Raw genomic sequence first — 20,633 nt, forward strand, 5'->3', positions numbered from 1 at the left:
GGCCAGGGGAAGTGGCAGCTCACTCCTGTAATCCCAGCACTTTGGGAGGCCAAGGTGGGCAGATAACCTGAGGGATGGAGTTCAAGACCAGCCTGGCCAACATGAAGAAACCCCATCTCTACTAAAAAAATACACAAAAATGAGCCAGGCGTGGTGGTGCATGCCTGTAAGTCCCAGCTACTCAGGAGGCTGAGGCAGGAGAATCACTCAAACCCGGGAGGCTGCAGTGGGCCGACAATGCACCACTGCACTCCAGCCTGGGTGACAGAGCGAGACTCCATCTCACAAAGAGAAAAAAAAAAAGCCATGAAAGTTAATTACCTTCCCTGAACCCATTAAGTGATGAAAGATTAATAATATAAAGTTCAGTTCGTGCTATATAGTAACTGCTCAATAAATGTTCAGCTCTTATGACCATTCATATTAATAATTCAACACCAGTTCCTATTTCAGCTGCTTTCTTTTATAACATGGAATCTTCCCCCTATTTTCCACATTTTAGAAATCATATTGGCAAACCTCCTACCTTCAAATTTTCAAAAGACTTTTCCACTAAAATACTAATGTGACTAAATATTTAGATCTGGAGAAGTCAGTCTTTATCTGAATGATGTTTTAATGAAATGTTCAAACCTGTGAATGTTCTCTGAAATATATCAGTATACTGATTTATCATTTTAATTATAGATCAGCATGTAGCAAATTTATAACCTATATCTTTCTTATTATGAGGATTTTCTAGACTGATATATACCCTTAAGACATGAATCATCTTTCCAGAGTTGGGAAAACTGATGGGAAAATGGCTAAATGATTCAGCATGCTGCAGCAAAGTGAGCTGGTCACAAATTTACAATTTCCACTTCTCTTAAGTGCCCTGGCCCTGGTGGCCTCTTTCATCTTGTACTGCATATATAACATACAATGCTGTAATCAATAAATTTAATTAAACATTCCCTTGGGAAAGGCATAATGGTACTTTCCCCTCCAATGAGCTTCTAGAAACAAAATTATTCAATTCTATGAGACAACAGGTTCACAAGGCTGGACAACTCTTACAATGTCCAGTTGTAAGCTTCATCAAGCTTCGCTTTTGCAGATAATAGGGCTAGAGTGAGTTCTGACACTGGTGCCATTTTCTTAGCTGCACAAAGGAAATAGCAGGGAAAAGACCCAAGACCAAAAAAACCCAGAAGATGGGCAAAGGAAGCCAGCTGAGGAATGGCTGTGGCCATACCTGTGTCTCTCATGTCAACACTCACCTTTACCAAAAACATCACAATAGAACAGAAGATCCTAAGCAGGTCAAGAGAACTAAATAGCAACTGCTGAACATACACTCATATAGCCTGACTTATGAGAAGCCTCACCACCCAAAGCAGGTGAAAGCCTTTTTATTTTCTAAGTGCCTCTGTTTATCCTTCAATGACAAAAGATTTACTGTCAATTAAGGTATTTCAGAAATATATAGATTCCAGAGTAGAATAAAGCCTTTTCCATCAAATAACGAGTTACAAAAACAATATTAAGAATTAAATGGTTTCATCTAAAATTGCACCATCTCAGATGCTGGGGAAGTACATCCATTTTGTGACCATAGCATAGTCATCTCACCCAGCATTTTCTGAGAATGGGACAAAGTGTGCTAGGACGTGTAAAATGAAATTGCCATAGCTATGAAGTCCAATTTCCTCATTCAGTACCTTGAATTTATTTCAGTTTGGTATGGTAACATATCACACACACACACACACACACACACTCACACCCATACTCACAAAAACAATCCTCAGGAGCAACACTGAAGAAGATTGTACTACCTTAGAACTATCTGAAAGGTATTTAGGAAAGAACTAGGGTGACAAGTTTGACCTTCCATAAATTCATCTTTTTTTTTTTTTTGACTGTGCAACCTCTAATTTCCTCTAATTTGGAGAAGGGAGGGTGGGTGGAGAAAGAAAAAAAGGTGAAAAACATCTAATTCAGAGTGTACAATCTCTCTGTGTGTGTATATATATATGCGTGTGTGTGTGTGTATTTTTCCCCCTCCACCAAGACCTTGGAGGTCAGTAAGAGGAAAAAATGGCTCACAAGACAAGGTTTCATGGCTAACCCAAGGGAACACCTTCACAGCTGGAGAATTTCAGCTCAGGGGCAAACTGGCTGGGAGTATTAGAGGCCGCAGCATTATCGACCAAGAGCGCAGGCCGCACCACCAGCATCCCAGGCGCCTCTGCCGTGCGCATGTCCCTCTTATATAAAGAGATGCTTACAGTCCAGGTGCTTTTTCTTGGGGCCCATCACTTCATGAGTAGTGGCTTTGCAGACCGCTCTCGCTACAGCAGAGCCTGTCACGCTGTACTGAGCGGCGGCGATCCGATCCGTGAGCGTTTGGCCCGACATCTTCTCTGGTCGCGTCTACCGCCTCCTCTTCTGCAGGAAACAAGGGGAGACGGTCCGGCTTTAATCCGCAGACCCTACTCTCCAAGCACCCAGGCCTTGCCTCCTCCAGCCGCGTGGCGGCTCTCTCCTCCTCCATCCCCACCCTAGCACCACCTCTCCGAGCCAGCAACGCGCCAAGCCCCGCTCCTGCGATGCGGTCCAGGGAGTCTTGGCCGTGAGTAGGGCCGTCACAGAACCCCAGCGTGGGCTCCAGTCGCAGCATCGTGACACCGTCCCCATTCTCCCCCGGCCCCCACACAGGGCCAGACTCACCCCCCTGGGGACCTCCCTGTCCATCAGCACTTTCCTCGCAACCTGACCCGCGGGTGCTGGACAAGCCACGACGTGCGTCGGGGTTATTCCCTGGGCGCCGCACCCGCCGGTGCCCACCTCCCACCTCAGCAGACTTTCCTCCTAGCAGCCCGCAGGCTTCGGGGAATGCATCGGATACCCAAGCCCTGGCTGCCTCCCTCCTCCTCCTCGCGCTGCTGCAGCAAAGGGCTCGTCCTCCCTCAGTCGCGAAGGAGATTATCTTAGCGTTGCGCCATGTTATGCCCTCGCCTCCCCTTCCTTCCTCGCCGCCGGCCCCAAAGCCTCGCCGAGGCCCATCGCCCAGGCCCCTTCCCCCCGGTTCCAAATCCCTGCCGCAGGGGCCGCCCGGGAGCTCTGCGGAGGCGCCGGAGTCTTGGGGCGCCTCACCCTTCCTGGCTTTGGAGCGGAGCCGGGCTGACAGCGAAGCCCAGCCCCCCGCCCGCCCTGGAGCGCTCCGCGGAGCTGTCACCCAGCCGCTGCCCTTCTCCGCAGCCTGGGATTATCCTCTGCGGATCCCCGCGCGACCCTGGCGCGAGGAGGGAGCAGAGTACGGCCGCGGGTACCCACCCCGCCCCTGAGCGGCGCCGCCCGCCGCAGGATGAGCGGAGCCCGAGCCGCTGAGGGAAGCCGCGCCGGTGGGTGTGTGCGACCGCGCGCAGACCCGGTGCCCCCGGGCGCAAAGTCTCCAGCCCTGGCCGGGGCCCGCTCCTCAGCTCCGCGGTCCCGGCGCCCACCACCCTTGGCCCCTGGCCCCAGAAGCCAGTACCCGCCCGCCGCCGCCTCTTCTGCCAGCGCCGCCGCGTCTCTCTAGCGCTCCAAGCTGCGTCCCCATCCCCGCCCCCACCTCAGCTGTGGCTCCTCCGACGAGTCAGGTGACGGCGGCGGACAAACCCGGACGAGCCCTCGGCGGAGCGCCTCGCGGCCCCCTCCCAGCTACTCACACACACCGCCCCCAGGGGCCGGGAGCTTAAAGGCGAGGGGGCGCCTCGCGCAAGCATCCCCGGCAAGCGGGCGGGGAGACAAGGGAGGCGGGGAGGCCGACACCCACCCAGCCAGCGGCTCTCCGCGGGGCACCGGGCCGCCCCTCCGCTGCTGGCTCCGCACCCGGCACGTACTGGGCGCGCGCACCACGCACACCTGCCCGCCGACTGCGGGGGGAGCCCTGGGCGGTGGGGGCGTTGGCCAAGTCGGGCGAGTGGGCTTCTCGGGTTCTACTCTGTGAAGGCCAAGGCAAGGGCGTCGTCGCGCGCTGCCTGGCGGAGCTCAGCCCCTTCTCCCCCACACTGTCGCTGACACGCCCGCCTGTCAAAGGCTCTGAGGCCCAGATGAGCAGGGCGATTTTAAATGTCAGATCCTGCCGGCCATCCGCGACCGTCACCTGTGCGTCTTCAGCTCCTCAGGCTCCTCCGCTTGTCTCAGTTACAACCGGGAGCCCGGGTGGGCAGGTAATTCTAGCCACTTTAGTCTTAAACGGATACTGAGGTCTGCTGAAGGGAGAGTAATTAACACAGCCATTAATCGAGTCCCAGATTATCTTCGACAGTAATCATTTGAGTGCATAAAGAAAACCCTTTGTACCCTTAAGAAGTAATTTCTGCCAATTAAATATAGTGTTGGAACGTCCGTCAATTGTATGTCAAGTGTATATTCGAATAGTAAGCAGGAATTTCTAAACAGGAATGTGGAGTTGGTTAATAGCTTCACTTGTTGACATTTTCAAAGGTTGCTATTTATGTTCACCTTTTTTTTTTTTAATTCTCACAGTAGCATGAAGATCAAAACTATATTTGTGAACTTTCTTGACATTTTTTCCCCTTGCTTGTGGTGGCTTCTGCTCGGCCTTGAAGCCATATATCGATACCTATCGATCTCAAGGTTTTGTTATATATTCCTCTCTTTCACCTGGTACAGTGTTCAGTATGCAGTCATGATTTCCTAACTATTGAGCCTGATTCTAGGACTAATTGGAAGCTTAATGACTAAAGAGAGACAGCTGAAGAGCACCATTGTCTCAAATGCTAGTCTTACCATATTTACAAGGGAAATAAAAACTTAATTCTATTAAAAAAAACTTGTACTCCAGTTTTATAGCAGCTTAATATAATGGCCCCAAACTGGAGGAAAGCCAAATGTTATTCTACTAGTAAATGAATAAACAAAATATGGTATATCCATATAATGGAATACTACTTAGCAATAACAAGAAACAAACTAATACCATTCATGAATCTCAAATTCATTAGACGAAGGGAAAGAAGCTCTATCAAAAATTCTACTTATTATTTTGATTTCATTTATGTAACATTCTGGAAAAGTCAAAACTATAGAAACAGAAAACATATCAGGTGCCGAGTCAGGTGACAGTGGCATTGGGGGAGGGGGCTGCAAAGGGGCAGAATGAAACTTTTTGGAGAGATGGAAATGTTTTATATCATGACGGTGATGATGATTATACAACTGCATGTATTTCTCAAAACTCATCAATTTGTACACTTAAAATTGGTGAATTTTGTTGTTTGTTAATTATACCTCAATATAATCTGATAGAAAGAGTTGGGAGTGGCAATATTAATATCAAAGTAGGTTTTACAATAAGGAATATTAATAGCAATAAACAGGCACATTTCATAATGAAAAATTCATTAAGAGCATGGAACAATTCTACGTGTTTATATATCTAAGAACAGAGCTTCAAAATAGGACGAAGCAAAACCTAATAGCATTAAAAGGAGAAACAGGCAAATCCACAATTATACTTGAGGATTTCAGCACTTTTCTCTATGTAATAAATAGGACAAGTAGGCAGGAAACCTGTAAGGGTATAGATGACTTGAAATAGCCCTGTAGGCCGGGCACAGTGGCTCATGCTTGTAATCCCAGCACTTTGGGAGGCCAAGCTGGGCAGATCATGAGGTTAGGAGATTGAGACCATCCTGGCTAACACGGTGAAACCCCGTCTCTACAAAAAATACAAAAAAAAAAATTAGCTGGGCGTGGTGGTGGGTGCCTGTGGCCCCAGCTACTCAGGAGGCTGAGGCAGGAGAATGGCATGAACCCGGGAGGCGGAGCTTGCAGTGAGCGGACATCACGCCACTGCACTTCAGCCTGGGCGACAGAGCGAGACTCTGTCTCACAAAAAAAAATAGCCCTGCAGACCAACTTGACCTAATTGACATTTATAAAATAGTCCACCTAACAGTAGTGGAATACTTTCTTCAAGTGTGCATGGAACATTCACCAGGATTGACCATGCTGACTGATACTAAGCCATGAAGCTAGTCTCAATAAATTTAAAAGGATTATAATCATACACATTATGTTCTCTTATCACAGTGGAATTTAACTAAAAATCGGTAACAGATAGGTATATGGAAATCTCTAAATATTTGGTAATTAACACATTCCAGATAACCCATGGGTCTAATTTTCTCATAAGAAAAATTTGGAAATTTATTTGAACTAAATAATAATGAAAATCCAACATATCAAAATTTGTGGGTTGCAGGCAAAGCGGTGATTAGAGGCAATTTTATAGCATTAAAATGCTTAGGAATGAAGAAAGAGTTAAAAATATTTATTTAAGTTTGAACCTTAAGGCACTAGAAAAAGAACAAATTGAATTCAACATGAGCAGAAAGAAAGAAGTAATAAAGAGTACAAATCAATGAAAGAGAAAATGACAAATAATAGATAAAATCAATTAAACCAAAAGCCATTTTTTGGAAAAGATCACAAAATGGATAACCCCACTAGCCAGACTGAGCAAGGAAAAAATAAAATGGCACAAATTTCCAATTTTAGGAGTGAAAGGAGAAATCAATTCTATGGACATTAAAAAATAAGAGAATGTTATAAACAACATTGTGCAATAAGTTGGACAATTTACATAAAATGAGGAAGTAGTATAAAATAATGGTTCTCCAACAGTCCAATAATGATGTCATGTCACATACGTTGCTATTAGTTAAGAGGTTTTGAGCAAATAACATATTTCCAATAATAATTAAAATAATACAATCTGTGAATGATTTATTTTTTAAAATAGATTGGAATGGGTTCAAAGTCAATCCTATAATAGTGTGCAGTTACATACAATACACTGGGAAGTATTTGAAGCCAGAGCTTATTCTTGGTATGCTACCCATGTCTCTGGTACTATACATGGGAGAATATCCCACACATAAACATCCTGACATAGTGTTAGCAGAATGTTTGAAAATCCCTCAACTATAGAAGTATCATATTCTTATAATAAATAATCAATAAATAATGTCAAGGATGGAACCAATATATGAAATGTGGGTTGTTTTGGAAGATCTTAATGAGCATTGAAAATAGTAGCATATTTTCAGTGGCAAAGATTTGGAGATGCTGGCTTCTTACAGCCGTGAAAATCTAGAGTTGCATCCATGAATGTTATATACTAAAGTGAAAGAAAGAAAATAGACTAAAAGAAAGAAATATACTGAGATAAAAAATTACTTGTTGACATGTTCTCTTTGAAGGCACAGGCACGTAATAAATGATATTCAATAAATCTTAGGCAAGAATAAGAATTGACATTTAATATTTTACAAGTTGAAATATCTTTGCTCTCAGTGGTCAGAAAATAGGGTAATTATAATAAACACCCCAAACTGCTTTTTAAAAATACATATTGAGGCTGGCGCAGTAGCTCATTCCTGTAATCCCAGCACTTTAAGAGGCCGAGGCCAGCAGATCACTTGAGGTCAGGAGTATGAGACCAGCATGGCCAACATGGTGAAACCCCGTTTCTACTAAAAATACAAAAAATTAGCCGGGCATGGTGGTGTGTGCCTGTAGTCCCAGCTACTGGGGAAGCTGAGGCCCAATAATCGCTTCAAGAAGTTGCAGTGAGCTGAGATCATGCCACTGCACACCATCCTGACACTCCATCTCAAAAAAAAAAAAAAAATTGAATTTTTCTTCTGGGCCAATATACATAAATGCATATATGCTACTAAACAGATTTTTTCTAAGTCTCTGATTTATTTATTTATTTACTTTTTGTATAGACAGGGTCTCATTTTATTGCCCAGGCTGGTCTTGAACTCCTGGCCTTAAGTGATACTCCTGCCTTGACCTCCCAAAGCACTGGGATTACAGGTGTGAGCCACCATACCCAGCTAAGTCTCTGATGTATTACACATGTTTTCTTCTGAGTATCAGATTTAATACAGAAAAGTCAAGCCAACAATAATTACACGTAGACCAACAATTTATTTCAGCACGAGGGCAAGTGTCTTCAAGTTCTTGATTTCAATTTATTTGTAAGATACAACACGTGTACAAGAAACAGAGAGAAATAAAGCTGAAGATAATTTGATTGGCTCACATAACAACCTGAGGTGAAATTAGAAAATTTATACCTTTCTCCTAAATCTATAATATTCTCAAGGTAAAACTATAGGGTGAATTTCATTCCAGGAATGCTTTTCTGTCAAAGTAGAAAAAAATACATTGGTACAAGAATAACCACCCTGATTCTTATTCAATGAATCTTATATGAAAGACTTAACTTTATACCTCTCAGAGGTTTCTGTGGATTTGTCACAAAGGTTTACTTTTGTGTGTCACTGTGGTAGTTAGTCCCCCAATAAATCTCCTCCCCTTGCATCTGAGCTGTCTCTGTAACTTGCTTTTGATCAATAAAATACAACAGACTGATGCTTGGCAGTTAGGTCACAAGAAACCTTATAGCCTCCACCTGTGTTTCTTAGAACATTCCAACTTGGGATGTTCCCTCTTGGAAGCCAGCCACTGTGTAAGAAATGTGTTTCCCCTGAACCACTCTACATGAGTAGCCCAAACACACAGAGATGCCCTGCGTAGGTGCTCTGGTCAAAACCCCAGCCCAGCTCTCATTTAAACAGCCAGTTTCATCTGCCAGATGTCAAAGTGCATAAGCCATCTCGGGTAGCCCAGAGGAGAATTCCAGTGACTACAGACCAGCTGTCACCTGACTGCAACTATATAAAAGACTTCAAAGGAGAACTACCCAGCAGAGTCCTATTCACCACAAAATTGTGAGAAAGAATAAAAATTTGCTGTTGTATGCCACAAAGTTTGTTATACAACAATAGACAATAGATTTGAAACTGGGAAGCAAATGAAAATAACATACTTAAATTGTTTTTGTGCCATTAGGCATGTAAAATGTACATGTTCCTTTTATCATGCCAGTTGTCATGATGAATTCATTTCTAACCTGAATTTTAGGCAAAACAAAACTTAGTAAATATGTTTGTTCTGGCTTAGAATATACTTCATTAACTGTAATTCTTAAGACACTTGAATGGTTTCATGGATGAATGTTATACTTCCCTAAGATAATCAAGTTGTTTGAATCTCAATCTTACCGATATTTTGTGCAAGCTATAATTTTTCTTGCTACACTAGGGTGTTCATCAGTTTTATGGTCTTTTTCATTTGTTGTCTTACAAAAGAGAAGCAAGCTTTTTGTCTCTGCTCAAGTGCATTCAGGATATCAAAATTTGCTTTTTGTTGTGAATTGCTTTTGAGTTTGGGTGAAGATGTCACATTTGTGTGTAGGAGTGGAAAATTATTTTAACATAAATTAAAATAACACATTGAATTATTTCCTCCGTTGAAATATTCTTTATTATGTAGCAAGTCATATTAGTCTGTTCTCACGCTACTAATAAAGACATACCCAAGACTGGGTAATTTATAAAGGAAAGAGGTCTAATTGACTCACAGTTCAGCATGACTGGGAGGTCTCAGAAAACTTACAATCATGGCAGAAGGGGAAGCAAATACGTCATTCTCCACACAGCGTCAGGAAAAGAAGTATGAGAGCAGAGCGAAGGGGGAAGCCCCTTATAAAACCATCAGATCTCATGAGAACTTACTCAGTATCACGAGAACAGCATGGGGACAACCATCTCCATGATTCAGTTACCTCCCACCCGGTCCCTCCCACAATACGTGGGGATTATGGGAACTACAATTCAAGATGAGGTTTAAGTGGGGACACAGCCAAACCATATCACAAGTGAATTCCTACAAGATTGTGGTCAAGCTGTATATGATCTGCAAATCTTTCCCAAAGCCTCTATTTTAGTCCCTTCTTTTTATATATGAGAAAATTTAAGACTAGAGAGTTTAAGTGACTTTCTCATCATCACACACAGTGAGATAACAGCATAACCAATCCTAAACTTCGTTGTTGAACATCCAATCCAGTGTTCTTTCCACTGCATTCATTGCTTCTGATAAAGGTATAACAGTATGATGTTAGACTCTTATTTCATACTAATTAATTCTTCAGTAAAAAAAAAATCCTTCTTTTTAAAATTTATGGGCTGGAAGGATGGTGGCTAATATCTTAGGTTATAGAAGTAAACAAGCCCTGGTTTGATTCCCTAGCATTGGTCCTTACTAGCTGTGTGACTTTGGGCAAGGTTTGTAGCCTTTAAGGATGAGTTTCCTCATCTGTAAAATGTGCTTGATCCGTAATATCCACCTCAAAGGGTTGCTGTTACTATCAAATGAGGTGATGCAAATAAAGCCAATAGCACAGTGTTTGGCATGCAATAAAAGCCCAATAAATGTGACTGATAATACTCTGTAATTGTTGGTAGACTGATTTTATTAATATATTACTATATTTTCATTTGTATTTTATTATTTGGAACTACAACTCAAGTGTATATAGTTCTCTGATTGAAATATTATTTTACTAGTATCATCTTTAAAGTGAGAAAATAAATTAATAATTTACCTAGCTCCTGAGATGTGAAATCAGGTTACTTCAATATTATCATGCGGAGGATCAAGCTTCTATTATTTTCAGGAAACTAGAGTAGAAAACATATATATGGCTGGGCGTGGTGGCTCATGTCTGTAATTCTAGCACTTTGGGAGGCCAAGGCGGGCAGATCACCTGAGGTCAGGAGTTCGACACCAAGCTGGCCAACATGGCAAAACCCCATCTGTACTAAAAATACAAAAAAAAATTAGCTGGGTGTGGTGGTGGGCGCCTGTAATCCCAGCTACTCGGGAGGCTGAGGCAGGACAATCTCTTGAACCCGGGAGATGGAAGTTGCAGTGAGCCAAGATCATGCCATTGCACTCCAGCCTGGGCAACAGAGCAAGACTCCATCTCAAAAATAATAAAATAAAATAAAATAAAACATATATACATATGCAAATAGACATTGTACAGCAATACTGTTATGAACAGCATTTTGTTATTTCCTTTTTTTTAATTGAGAAGGATGATTGCAAGAGAATTCTTTGGAGTGAGAAGATTTTGCTGTGAGAAAGGAGAATGTTAATCAGGAAAGTCTATCTGAAGAAGGAAGTTTCCCGAGGAAACTTCTAACTCAAGGGCATAGGAGGGCCGAAGCAGTGTGCCTCACCTTCAACTGTGTATCTCCAGGTTTTCCTCTCATTCTTTAACTTGCTCCTGTATTTTAGGTTGCTGTTTGTGTTTGTCTACAGCTCAATTTATATTTGAAGTTGCTTAGGAAAAATGACACTGACTTTACTTGATACTTCATTGCACGAGTATCACAGAAGCCACATGTATTTGTCTTTGTGCAGCTCCAGGAACACAGCAGAGGACTGTAAGAAGAGCTGGTATTTCTCATACTCCTTCAAATTGTGTATCTAAAACATACACGTTACTGATCACTTCAAAAATTCTCATGCAAAAAATAAATGAGATCTATATAGATATATAGTGGTTTGTTTTTGTTTTTGTTTTTGATTTAGACAGAGTCTTGCCCTGTTGCCAGGCTGGAGTAAAGTGGCACGATCTCAGCTCACTGCAACCTCCGCCTCCCAGGTTCAAGCGATTCTCCTGCCTCAGCCTCCCAAGTATTTGGGATTTCAGGCACGTGCCACCACACCCAGCTAATTTTTGTATTTTTAGTAGAGATGGGGTTTTGCCATGTTTGCCAGGATGGTCTCAATCTCTTGACCTCATGATATGCCCGCCTCAGCCTCCCAAAGTGCTGGGGTTACAAACGTGAGCCACCATGCCCAGCTATATGCTTACATGTATGTAAATATGTGTGTACATATACACATGTATGTAAATATGTGTGTACATATATACATGTATGTACATATATACAGATATAGACACATATATGTACATATATGCACACATATATACATATATGTACATATATACACATATATACGTGTGTGTACATATATACACATATATACACACACATATATATAGGTATTTATAGTCAACAATTTCTGTTTCTCTAGTTACAAGAATATGAAAGAGAAATGGAAAGTTTAGGCTATTTGATATTCAGTATAACCAGATGAGAATGAACTGCTGTGTTACTGTTTAAACTAATTTTGGCTAGAACAAGTAAAGCCTTACTCTTTCTAGGGCATAATGCATTTAACGATATTGAATTTCTTTTTTAATTTACCTCAAGTACTTTCTTTTGTCCAAGGACTTATGCTTCAGACAGTCAGGAGTCATACATAGCACAGAACATTGTTGTGGGAGGTTCAGATAATTAGTAGAGTCTACATTTACAGTTTGTTCAAATACTGCACTTGAATTATGCTAGCCACACATCAGAAAGTTCCCAAATAAACCCCCAAATAAAGCATAATAAAACAAAATATATAATATTCTTTCTTGTAAAACGTTAGTTTGGAGAAAGTTTTCAGCTGAGAATCACTTTTCACTTTTAAGTTGGAAAATAAATTAGGATAATGCTAGAATAATGCCAACGATTTCCCATGGAGAAACTTAAGAGTGAGTTAATTGTTGTATTTCTCCGAATTTATGGCTGTTATTGATTTGATTAACAGATGTCTTCACCTTAAAATTTTGTCTCATTCAGCCTAAAACTGGGTTAATTCTGTTTTCATTGTGAATGATTTTAAACATATTCATAAAAACAAAACTCAGGAAATTCTCTGGCATCGTCTCTCATGGGCTTGGATCCTTGTTTTATCCCTGTATCAGATGCTTTTAGGTGAGCATTATCACAGATGCACATTTGGTTTATGACACCCATGTCAGTGTTAATGGTGCATTTCTTATATCTGGTAGATATAGAGAGACAATTTGTTTCCATTGTTACTCACTTTATTCTACAGCCCCTGTCAAGTTCGCTCAGTATTTTGCTGATAAAAAAGAACAGACGTTGTGCCTGTAATCCCAGCACTTTGGGAGGCTGAAGAGAGTGGATCACTTGAGGCCAGGAGTTCGAGACCAGCCTGGACAACATGGTGAAATCCCATCTCTACCAAAGTACAGAAATTAGCCAGGCATGGTGGTGTGTGCCTGTAATCCCAGCTACTCTTGAGGCTGAGGCAGGAGAATCACTTGAACCCAGGAGGCAGAGGTTGCAGTGAGCTGAGATCGTGCCATTGCACTCCTGTGTGGGCAACAGAGCAAGACTCCATCTCAAAACAAAACAAAACCAAAAAAAAAAAAAACAGACATTGGCATTACAATAAAATTCTGAAATTTCCATTTCATGGGCAAAAGTAGTAAAATATAGACCAAACAAGTAGATAAATGTATTATTTATGCAACAATGTTTATTAGGGATATCAAAGTATTTCTTATTAATACTCCACAAAATTTTCAAGACATACCTATAGCTGAAGTAACAAATACTGATTTTTGTTTCTTTGAAGTTTTGTTGGGGGTTTTAGCCCTTAGCCTGATGCTATCCAGTGAGGGACATTATTTAGCAGCTGCGTGATTTATTGCTGGTTGCATTTGGAAATGTTATTGATTGCCATTATCACATGATCTCTATTAGGAAGCCATAGTCCATTCTGAACTGTGTATATAAATATTGTTGATTGATTTCCAACTATAGTAATGGATTATATGGCTGCCTCTGCAGCCCACCTTAGATACACAATTTCTTGCTTATAAGCCCTTAAAGTAATTATGTCTGCTTAAGTACTTCATCTTTCAGGGTTTATAATCCCCTAGCAGCCTTGCCACTTACTAGGCATCAGTTAAGTTCTCCTATATCTCATGTTTTTTCTAGCAGCAGTTGTCTGAGCTTCAGCTGGCCATCCTGGAGGTATTTCCATATCCTTATTCTCATTTGCTTCATCCCATACAGCTGTATGTACAGGGAATCGTTTTCATGACAGGGAACTGGCAACAGTCACAGAACTCATTGCCAGATAGTCTTTTGCCATTGGCTCCCCATAGTGACCATTTCAAAAGCTGGATATGACATTTATGATAGCTTTAAGTGTCACTATCATCTGGAAAGCTGAACACATACCTCTGGAGCTTGATACTTCACTGACTCAAGATTAAACTTTATCAGTTTGTCAGTTTAATCTTGGCCTCCTTGATTCAGGAAACCAAAGTACCTATCATCAAATAACGCACTATGTATTTTAGCTCCACAGAGTAGATGAAATGTCATGATTGTGGGTAGGGCTAACTGACAGAGGCTTGTCTGAAATCTGGTCTGTAGATAAGTACTCATTCCACAGTTAGCAAGTTTCTTCCTACATGGAAACTTCCAGAAGAACAGCAATTCGCAGAATCATTTGAGAAATTAAATAACTTTAGCTACCATCATAATGTGGATGATATCTTGGGGTAATGAATCTTGTTACATGTGTGGAAAAATATTCGAACACAATCTATGTCTAATTTTTATAACTATGAACAAGCACATGTAGAATAGATTGCTTTAACTTGCTGAAAGCATGTACTCTGATGCTTCATTTAGGGGGGCCCAGCTATGGAAAAATGAAAAAAATGAGATGCAGACCTCAGCCTACCTCCGGGGTTCAAGGTGCAGGTGCCCAAGCCCAAATTGCATGTACGAAGATAACATTCAACATTCCAGAAAATAATTGGTGTTTGTTAGCCATAGCAAGCAGAGAGCCAAAAGGCAGTAGTTGGTTATCCAGGCAAATCTGCCACGAGGAAGCACAGCCCAGTCAGCAAACTAGGGGCAGGGGCAGGACTCCAACTTGAGTGGGAGGAGTGCTGGTAAAAAAAAATCTAGAACAACACTTAAAGGTCATTCTTAAATACTACCTGGCTTGTATCAGGCTTAGTTTTGACTTGGAATAGCATAGATCCTGCAAGTATGAATAAGGTAGTCCCATTTCTAAGAAAGGGTGCAGAGGCGGGAAATGAAGATAGCAAGAATTCTGCCATTTTAGTCTTATTATCTTGCACTATAGTTTCATGTTTAAGCTGTCTTCAAGTGGTCTAGAAAGTAGAGTGTTAATAATATGCAAACATATTTCCTTATAGTAAACATAAAATTCAAATAATATAATTACTTTTTGGTGTTTATATTTGGTTTAATATATATATATATGTTTAACACAAATAATTTAAATCATAATCTCATCTTTCAGCATTAACTACCGCAAAAATAACTTTTGAAATTGGTGCTAATTGGATGTGTTCTTTTTATAAAAAGCAAATGTCTTCCTTTATTTACCTAAGCCTTCTCAATTTTTAGAGATGAATGAATTTACTGACTATGCAACTGTCTCATTTTACCTCTTAAAATTTGTGCCTCTCCTCAGTACAGATATGTTTGATGAGTGAGCTAATGAATAAATGGACCAACATCTAGCACAATTGTAAAACTTAGTATATGCCTAATAAATGAATTTAATAAATGAATGAATGTGAAATTATGGGTAGTAACAACATTGGCAATGGAAATTAATTTTTTGGAAAATTTAATTTCTGAAATAAACCAGAAACCTCTGATTATATGAGGTCAGATACACAGAGAAATGAAAATGACACTACCTAACTTATTATTTTTTTTTTTTTTTGCAAATCAAATGGCTTTACTCCAAGGAATTCTAGGCATTGTCACAAGCTGTAATTTGCCAACTACATATAAGTTCTTAAAATACCTTCAAGTGAGGCTACAATAATTGTTCAAAAGTAGGTTTATAGAGTTAATCACTGCTGTGCTGTGAAAATACTATAATTTTGTTAGCACAGCAGTACATTTTGATAGGTATATGTAGCCACATTGTAAAATAGCTAATCTGTCACACTGTGACTCATGATTCTTGACCACATTTCATAATCTTTCTTCCTAAAATTTGCTCAAAGCTTGGATAGTCTACCAACTAAAAACACTCTTCCATAAGCCTTAATAAGCCTGTGATGAATTTCTGCTGCAAGAGCAATTTTCGTATTTAAGAATTAAATCGGCCAGGTGCGGTGGCTCATGCCTGTAATCCCAGCACTTTAGGAGGACAAGGCAGGCGGATCACCTGAGGTAAGGAGTTCGAGACCAGCCTGGCCAACGTGGTGAAACCCTGTCTCTACTAAAAATACAAAAATTAGCCAGGCATGGTGGCAGGCACCTATAATCCCAGCTACTCTGGAGGCTGAGGCAGGAGAATCACTTGAACCCGGGAGGCGGAGGTTGCAGTGAACCGAGATGATGCCATTGCACTCCAGCCTGGGCCACAAGAGTGAAACTCCATCTCAAAAAAATAATAATAATAAATAAGAATAAGAATTAAATCACAGTATATGTTTTGCCTAAGAGCCATATATTTAGGACGTAGTTATTTTAAACTAAATATATTAAGCCATAAACACTGATAGATAAATCATCTTACAACCCAGTTTTAAATCATAATGTGATAAGACAGAAATTTAACAAATATTTGTTGAAGACCCATATGCCAGGCACTTTCTGGGAAAAAAGAATTCTAGCAAGAGAATATAGACAATAAACAAATAAGAAAATTGTCTAAAATATTAGAAAGTGGCAAATGCTCTTATAAAAGAGTAAGCAGGATCTGAGGGCTAGTGTGAGAGGAGTGGAGATGTGATCTTAGGTAGGGGGTGGTTGAAAGTGAGTGCTCATGAAGGAGGTACATTTGAGTAAAGAAGGTGGTGAAGGAACAAGTCACTTTTGTGTACAATACATTAATAATTATTCTTGTAAATTTCCTTCTCAACAGCCCTCATTTTTTATATGGATGATGTCATTCTCCTGCCAAAAACTCTTCAATGACCTCCTACAGCATTTGGCATAATATGTAAGCTCCTTAATTTGTTCTATGACTACCTCCGTGATGTCACCTCAGCCTCAGTCTCTAGTCCCTTGCCTTTTTCTCTTGATTACTCTGCTTCAGCCATACTGGATTTATTTCAGTTACCTCGTGAGTACCAATGGCTTTCCTACCTTTTGGCCTTCTCACAAGCATTTCTTTCTCTCTGCTTGTAATCATTCCCCAGACTTTTACCTGACCAACTTCCCAACTAGCTGACTACTCTACTTTGCCTTGTTCTTACATTCTCATTGCACAATATGTTTGCCTTCCCATCCCTTATTACAATCATAAGTAAATAACATGTAATCATTTGCTTAGTTTCAGTTTTTCTGATCTTAAGCTCCTTGATGATAGGGATATTGTGAGATGTCTGCCTTATTCATCACTATGTCTCCAATACCTGCTACATGGTAGATGCTCAGTATCTATTGAATGACTAAACCATGCTTCAAAAGGGGTGAGATTCATGTAGCTGGGCTAAGAAAAGAGAATGTACCCAAGGTTAGGGTGGGAAAATAAAAGTGAAAACTATTTTTTCCCTGACTGAACTTAATATTTCAACAAATTAAATGGCCAAGAGTGAAAGACCTTTGAGGTCTTTAGGCAGTTCTTTTAGGATGTATTCTTTTCATGAATCCATATATAGCTGGCAATGAGTCTCCTTAGGTAATGATTATAGACTAGGAAGTGTAGCTATTAGATGCTTCTCCAAACATTTTGGTTCTCTCTGCTACAAGGTATGTGGTAGAAATCCACTTCCCTACCCTCTTGAAGTTGGGGATGGTCATGTGACCTTGGATTATGAACTGTGAGTGGATATAGGTTATGTCACTTTTGGGAAGAAGCTTTAAGAGTCACTACACAACTAGTGCCTTTCTCTTTGCCACAGTACCTGGCAATGCCTCAGGTGGTAGCTAGTCTGTTAGTGGGTCCCTGTTCCCTTCTTCACTGTTTTGCTTTCCGCCTGTCTCTGCCTTATCTCAGGCTTCTACCATTTCTGTCCTGGATAGCCTCTTAACTTATGTCCCTGTTTTCACTTTCACTCCCCTCTGGTACATCTACTGCATTGTAGCCAAAGTGGATTCTCTAAAAGAGGCTCTGATCACACTCTTCTTCTGTTTAAAACTCTCCAGGAAATTCTCATTAACTTCTGGAATAAGTCTACACCCTCAGCAGAATGTATTCAAGCAGGACTTTTGAGACCCTCAGCCACTGCCCCTGTCCCATCACAAGCTAGTCGGATGTCCATCCCCCATAAACCCGTATCTTACACTTCTATATTAGTGCTTTTCACAATATCTCACAGCAACCCCTGTCAGCTCTGTGGCAGCAGAACACTGGGCTGCAAGGATCTTAGTGCCACTCTATGGTGGCACCCCCTCAGCCCTGCAAATCTTTTTTACTCACAACTGACCAGGCAAGTAAAAAGAGACCATAAAACATGCTTGTTATTGAAATCACCAGGTATACATTTCTGATCTCTGATTCATTTTCTTTTTCCCCTTTTTGTCTTAAGATAAAAGATTTGTATCTTTTATTTGTATTGAACATATTCAGTCTTGAAACGTGTTCATCTCTGATATGCATGTGTCCTCTATATTAATTACAAGTCCCTTTTCCTAATTTTTTTATATCACTGGATGTTGTCTCCCGCTTAGGATTTATTACTATGGGAGCCTAAACAAAATAAAAATTTAAATATAGACTATCCTATTCAAAGTATCTTAACTACATTTAAGTCCTATTGGGTTTATTTAAAAAAAAAAAAAAAAAAAAAAAAACAGGAGGAGAAAATTAACCAGTGTCAACTAACACTGTCATAGGGTCAGAAACTGAAGGCCCTCAAACCATGCTCAGAGGGACCAAATTTCCATGTGGTCCTATTCAAGTAAAATAAATTATTGACTTAAATGTACTTGAATATCACCAAAGCTTAGAAACTACATTAAAACTACATATTTTTACACTACAGAAAAATAGAGAAATAAGTTAATGATCAAGTTTGAAATACCAGGACCTCATGAATAGAAATATTGGGTAAGAATAAAGGACTGTAAAGCCAAAGGCTGTTGAGTGTTTATCTAGTACAGTACATCCTCTTGCCTTCTGGCAACAATCCATTTAAGCCATCCTATAATAGGGAGAATCTCTTCTTTTTGTGAAGACGTGAGAAATGAATTCCATAAGCTCTCTTGATTGTTCATTCCACTGGGATACCTTGGTGATCCCAAACTGTTTCAACATTTTAACTGCCTTTTAATTTCCTTATTATCTTTGATTTGGCCTGCCTTTAAAATATTTAATTTTGGTAATTTGGCTCAATTATTTTTATATCACAGTTATCATTTGTCAAGGGTAAATTTTAGCTTACATATATTTAGGTGGGCTTATATTTTGTTCTGCAGGAAAAAGTGATGTAAGAATTAGGCATATATATAAGAATGTTATATGTTTACCTAATTTTAAAATTGCAAATCACATTTAAAAATTTGGTGGCTCAAACTAAAGATTAAAAAAAAAAAACGATTTTGGGCATGGTGGCTCACGCCTGTAATCTTAGCACTTTGGGAGGCTGAGGCAAGCAGATCACAAGGTCAGGAGTTTAAGACCAGCCTGGCCATCGTGGTGAAACCCTGTCTCTGCTAAAAATACAAAATTTATCTGGGCACAGTGACATGCGCCTGTAATCCCAGCTATTTGGGAGGCTGAGGCAGGAGAAATGCTTGAACCCGGGAGGTGGAGGTTGCAGTGAGCTGAGATTGCACCATTGCACACCCGTCTGGGCAACAGAGCAAGACTCTGTCTCAAAAAAAAAAAAAATTACTTGGTAAGTAATAAGAGTTTAATAGTAATTTTTTAAAAGGAAAAGATTATTTTAAGCTTTTAAGCTTAAAATTTATTTTAGAAAACATAATATTAATTTAGCTCAATTTAGCCATTCCATAATGTATACGTATTTCAAAACATCATGATAAACGTATGCAAATTTTTGTCAATTAAAAAACCTGTTAATTAAAAAAACTAAAACATATTAATATTAAATGAATGTTTAGTTTTAAATATGTGAAAAATGTTGAGAATAACATACTTGTAGTTTCTTTTAAAAACTACCACCACAACAACAAAAGATGAAAAGGCCATTTTCCTATTTATATCAGGGGCAACAAATAAAATATTTTATTTTATTCAATAAATTTTTCAAAGCTCTTTTGCTTAGGTTACTTGCCAGGGAGCCTGAAGTTTTCATTATCTGAATTTCACCTTGGAATTAGGGGAAAGAAATTGGATAGTGTTGTCTTCTGAAGGCACTATTCAGATGAATCCACAAGAACTCAGAAGAAGAGAGGGAATGCACTGAAGAAACTCATTTACCCTTGTCCTATTACCAAATATTTATTTTTTTAAGGAGCTATCAACACAAAAGACACAGAGACCCTGGCTGTGAATGAATGAGGTAATGTGCAATTAACTTTTAGTAAATTTTTTTTTAAAAAAAGAAGCAATGAACAGAAACACAATGTTTGGTTTGTGGGATGAGAACTCAGAGAACCTCCTATTAGGATTACTGACGTCAAGAGTATAAGGGAAGGATTGGAACTACTAGGAGGCCAGGCAAAATTTGGTAGCCATGATAGGCTAAAAAGCTGACTACATCTGCTCTTCTACAATTTTACCTAAGGCTGGGGCTTCAATATTTATTCAATTTTGTCATTTTTTCATTAGTTTAGTCTTTCATTCACTACTGATTTGATGAACACCTACTTTTTAACCAAACACTATCCCGAACCCTGGATGACAAAGGTGAAAAGGACAGA

General features: G+C 40.1%; 1 protein-coding gene and 1 long non-coding RNA gene across 11 annotated transcripts in view; one reads left to right on the forward strand and one right to left on the reverse strand.

Moving 5' to 3' along the window:
- SNAP91 (synaptosome associated protein 91) overlaps positions 1-3,885 on the reverse strand; it is a 162,787-nt gene extending 158,902 nt beyond the window's left edge. For 2 of the 10 annotated variants that reach the window (XM_063724744.1, XM_063724743.1), the window contains exons 1-2: positions 3,322-3,501; positions 2,274-2,433 (exon numbers count right to left, since the gene is read on the reverse strand). In XM_063724744.1, coding sequence (XP_063580814.1) covers positions 2,274-2,403 — 130 coding nt within the window. In that variant the 5' untranslated portion in view covers positions 2,404-2,433; positions 3,322-3,501. 10 annotated transcript variants of the gene reach the window in all.
- Positions 3,687-20,203, forward strand: LOC112133876 (uncharacterized). The gene is made up of 3 exons (XR_002915477.3): positions 3,687-4,199; positions 16,726-16,803; positions 20,036-20,203. It is a non-coding gene; the product is annotated as an uncharacterized LOC112133876 (long non-coding RNA).
- The last annotated feature ends 430 nt before the right edge of the window (positions 20,204-20,633 follow it).

This window comes from Pongo abelii, chromosome 5 (genome assembly GCF_028885655.2).
Source record: "Pongo abelii isolate AG06213 chromosome 5, NHGRI_mPonAbe1-v2.0_pri, whole genome shotgun sequence".
In the NCBI taxonomy this organism is placed as follows: Eukaryota; Metazoa; Chordata; class Mammalia; order Primates; family Hominidae; genus Pongo; species Pongo abelii.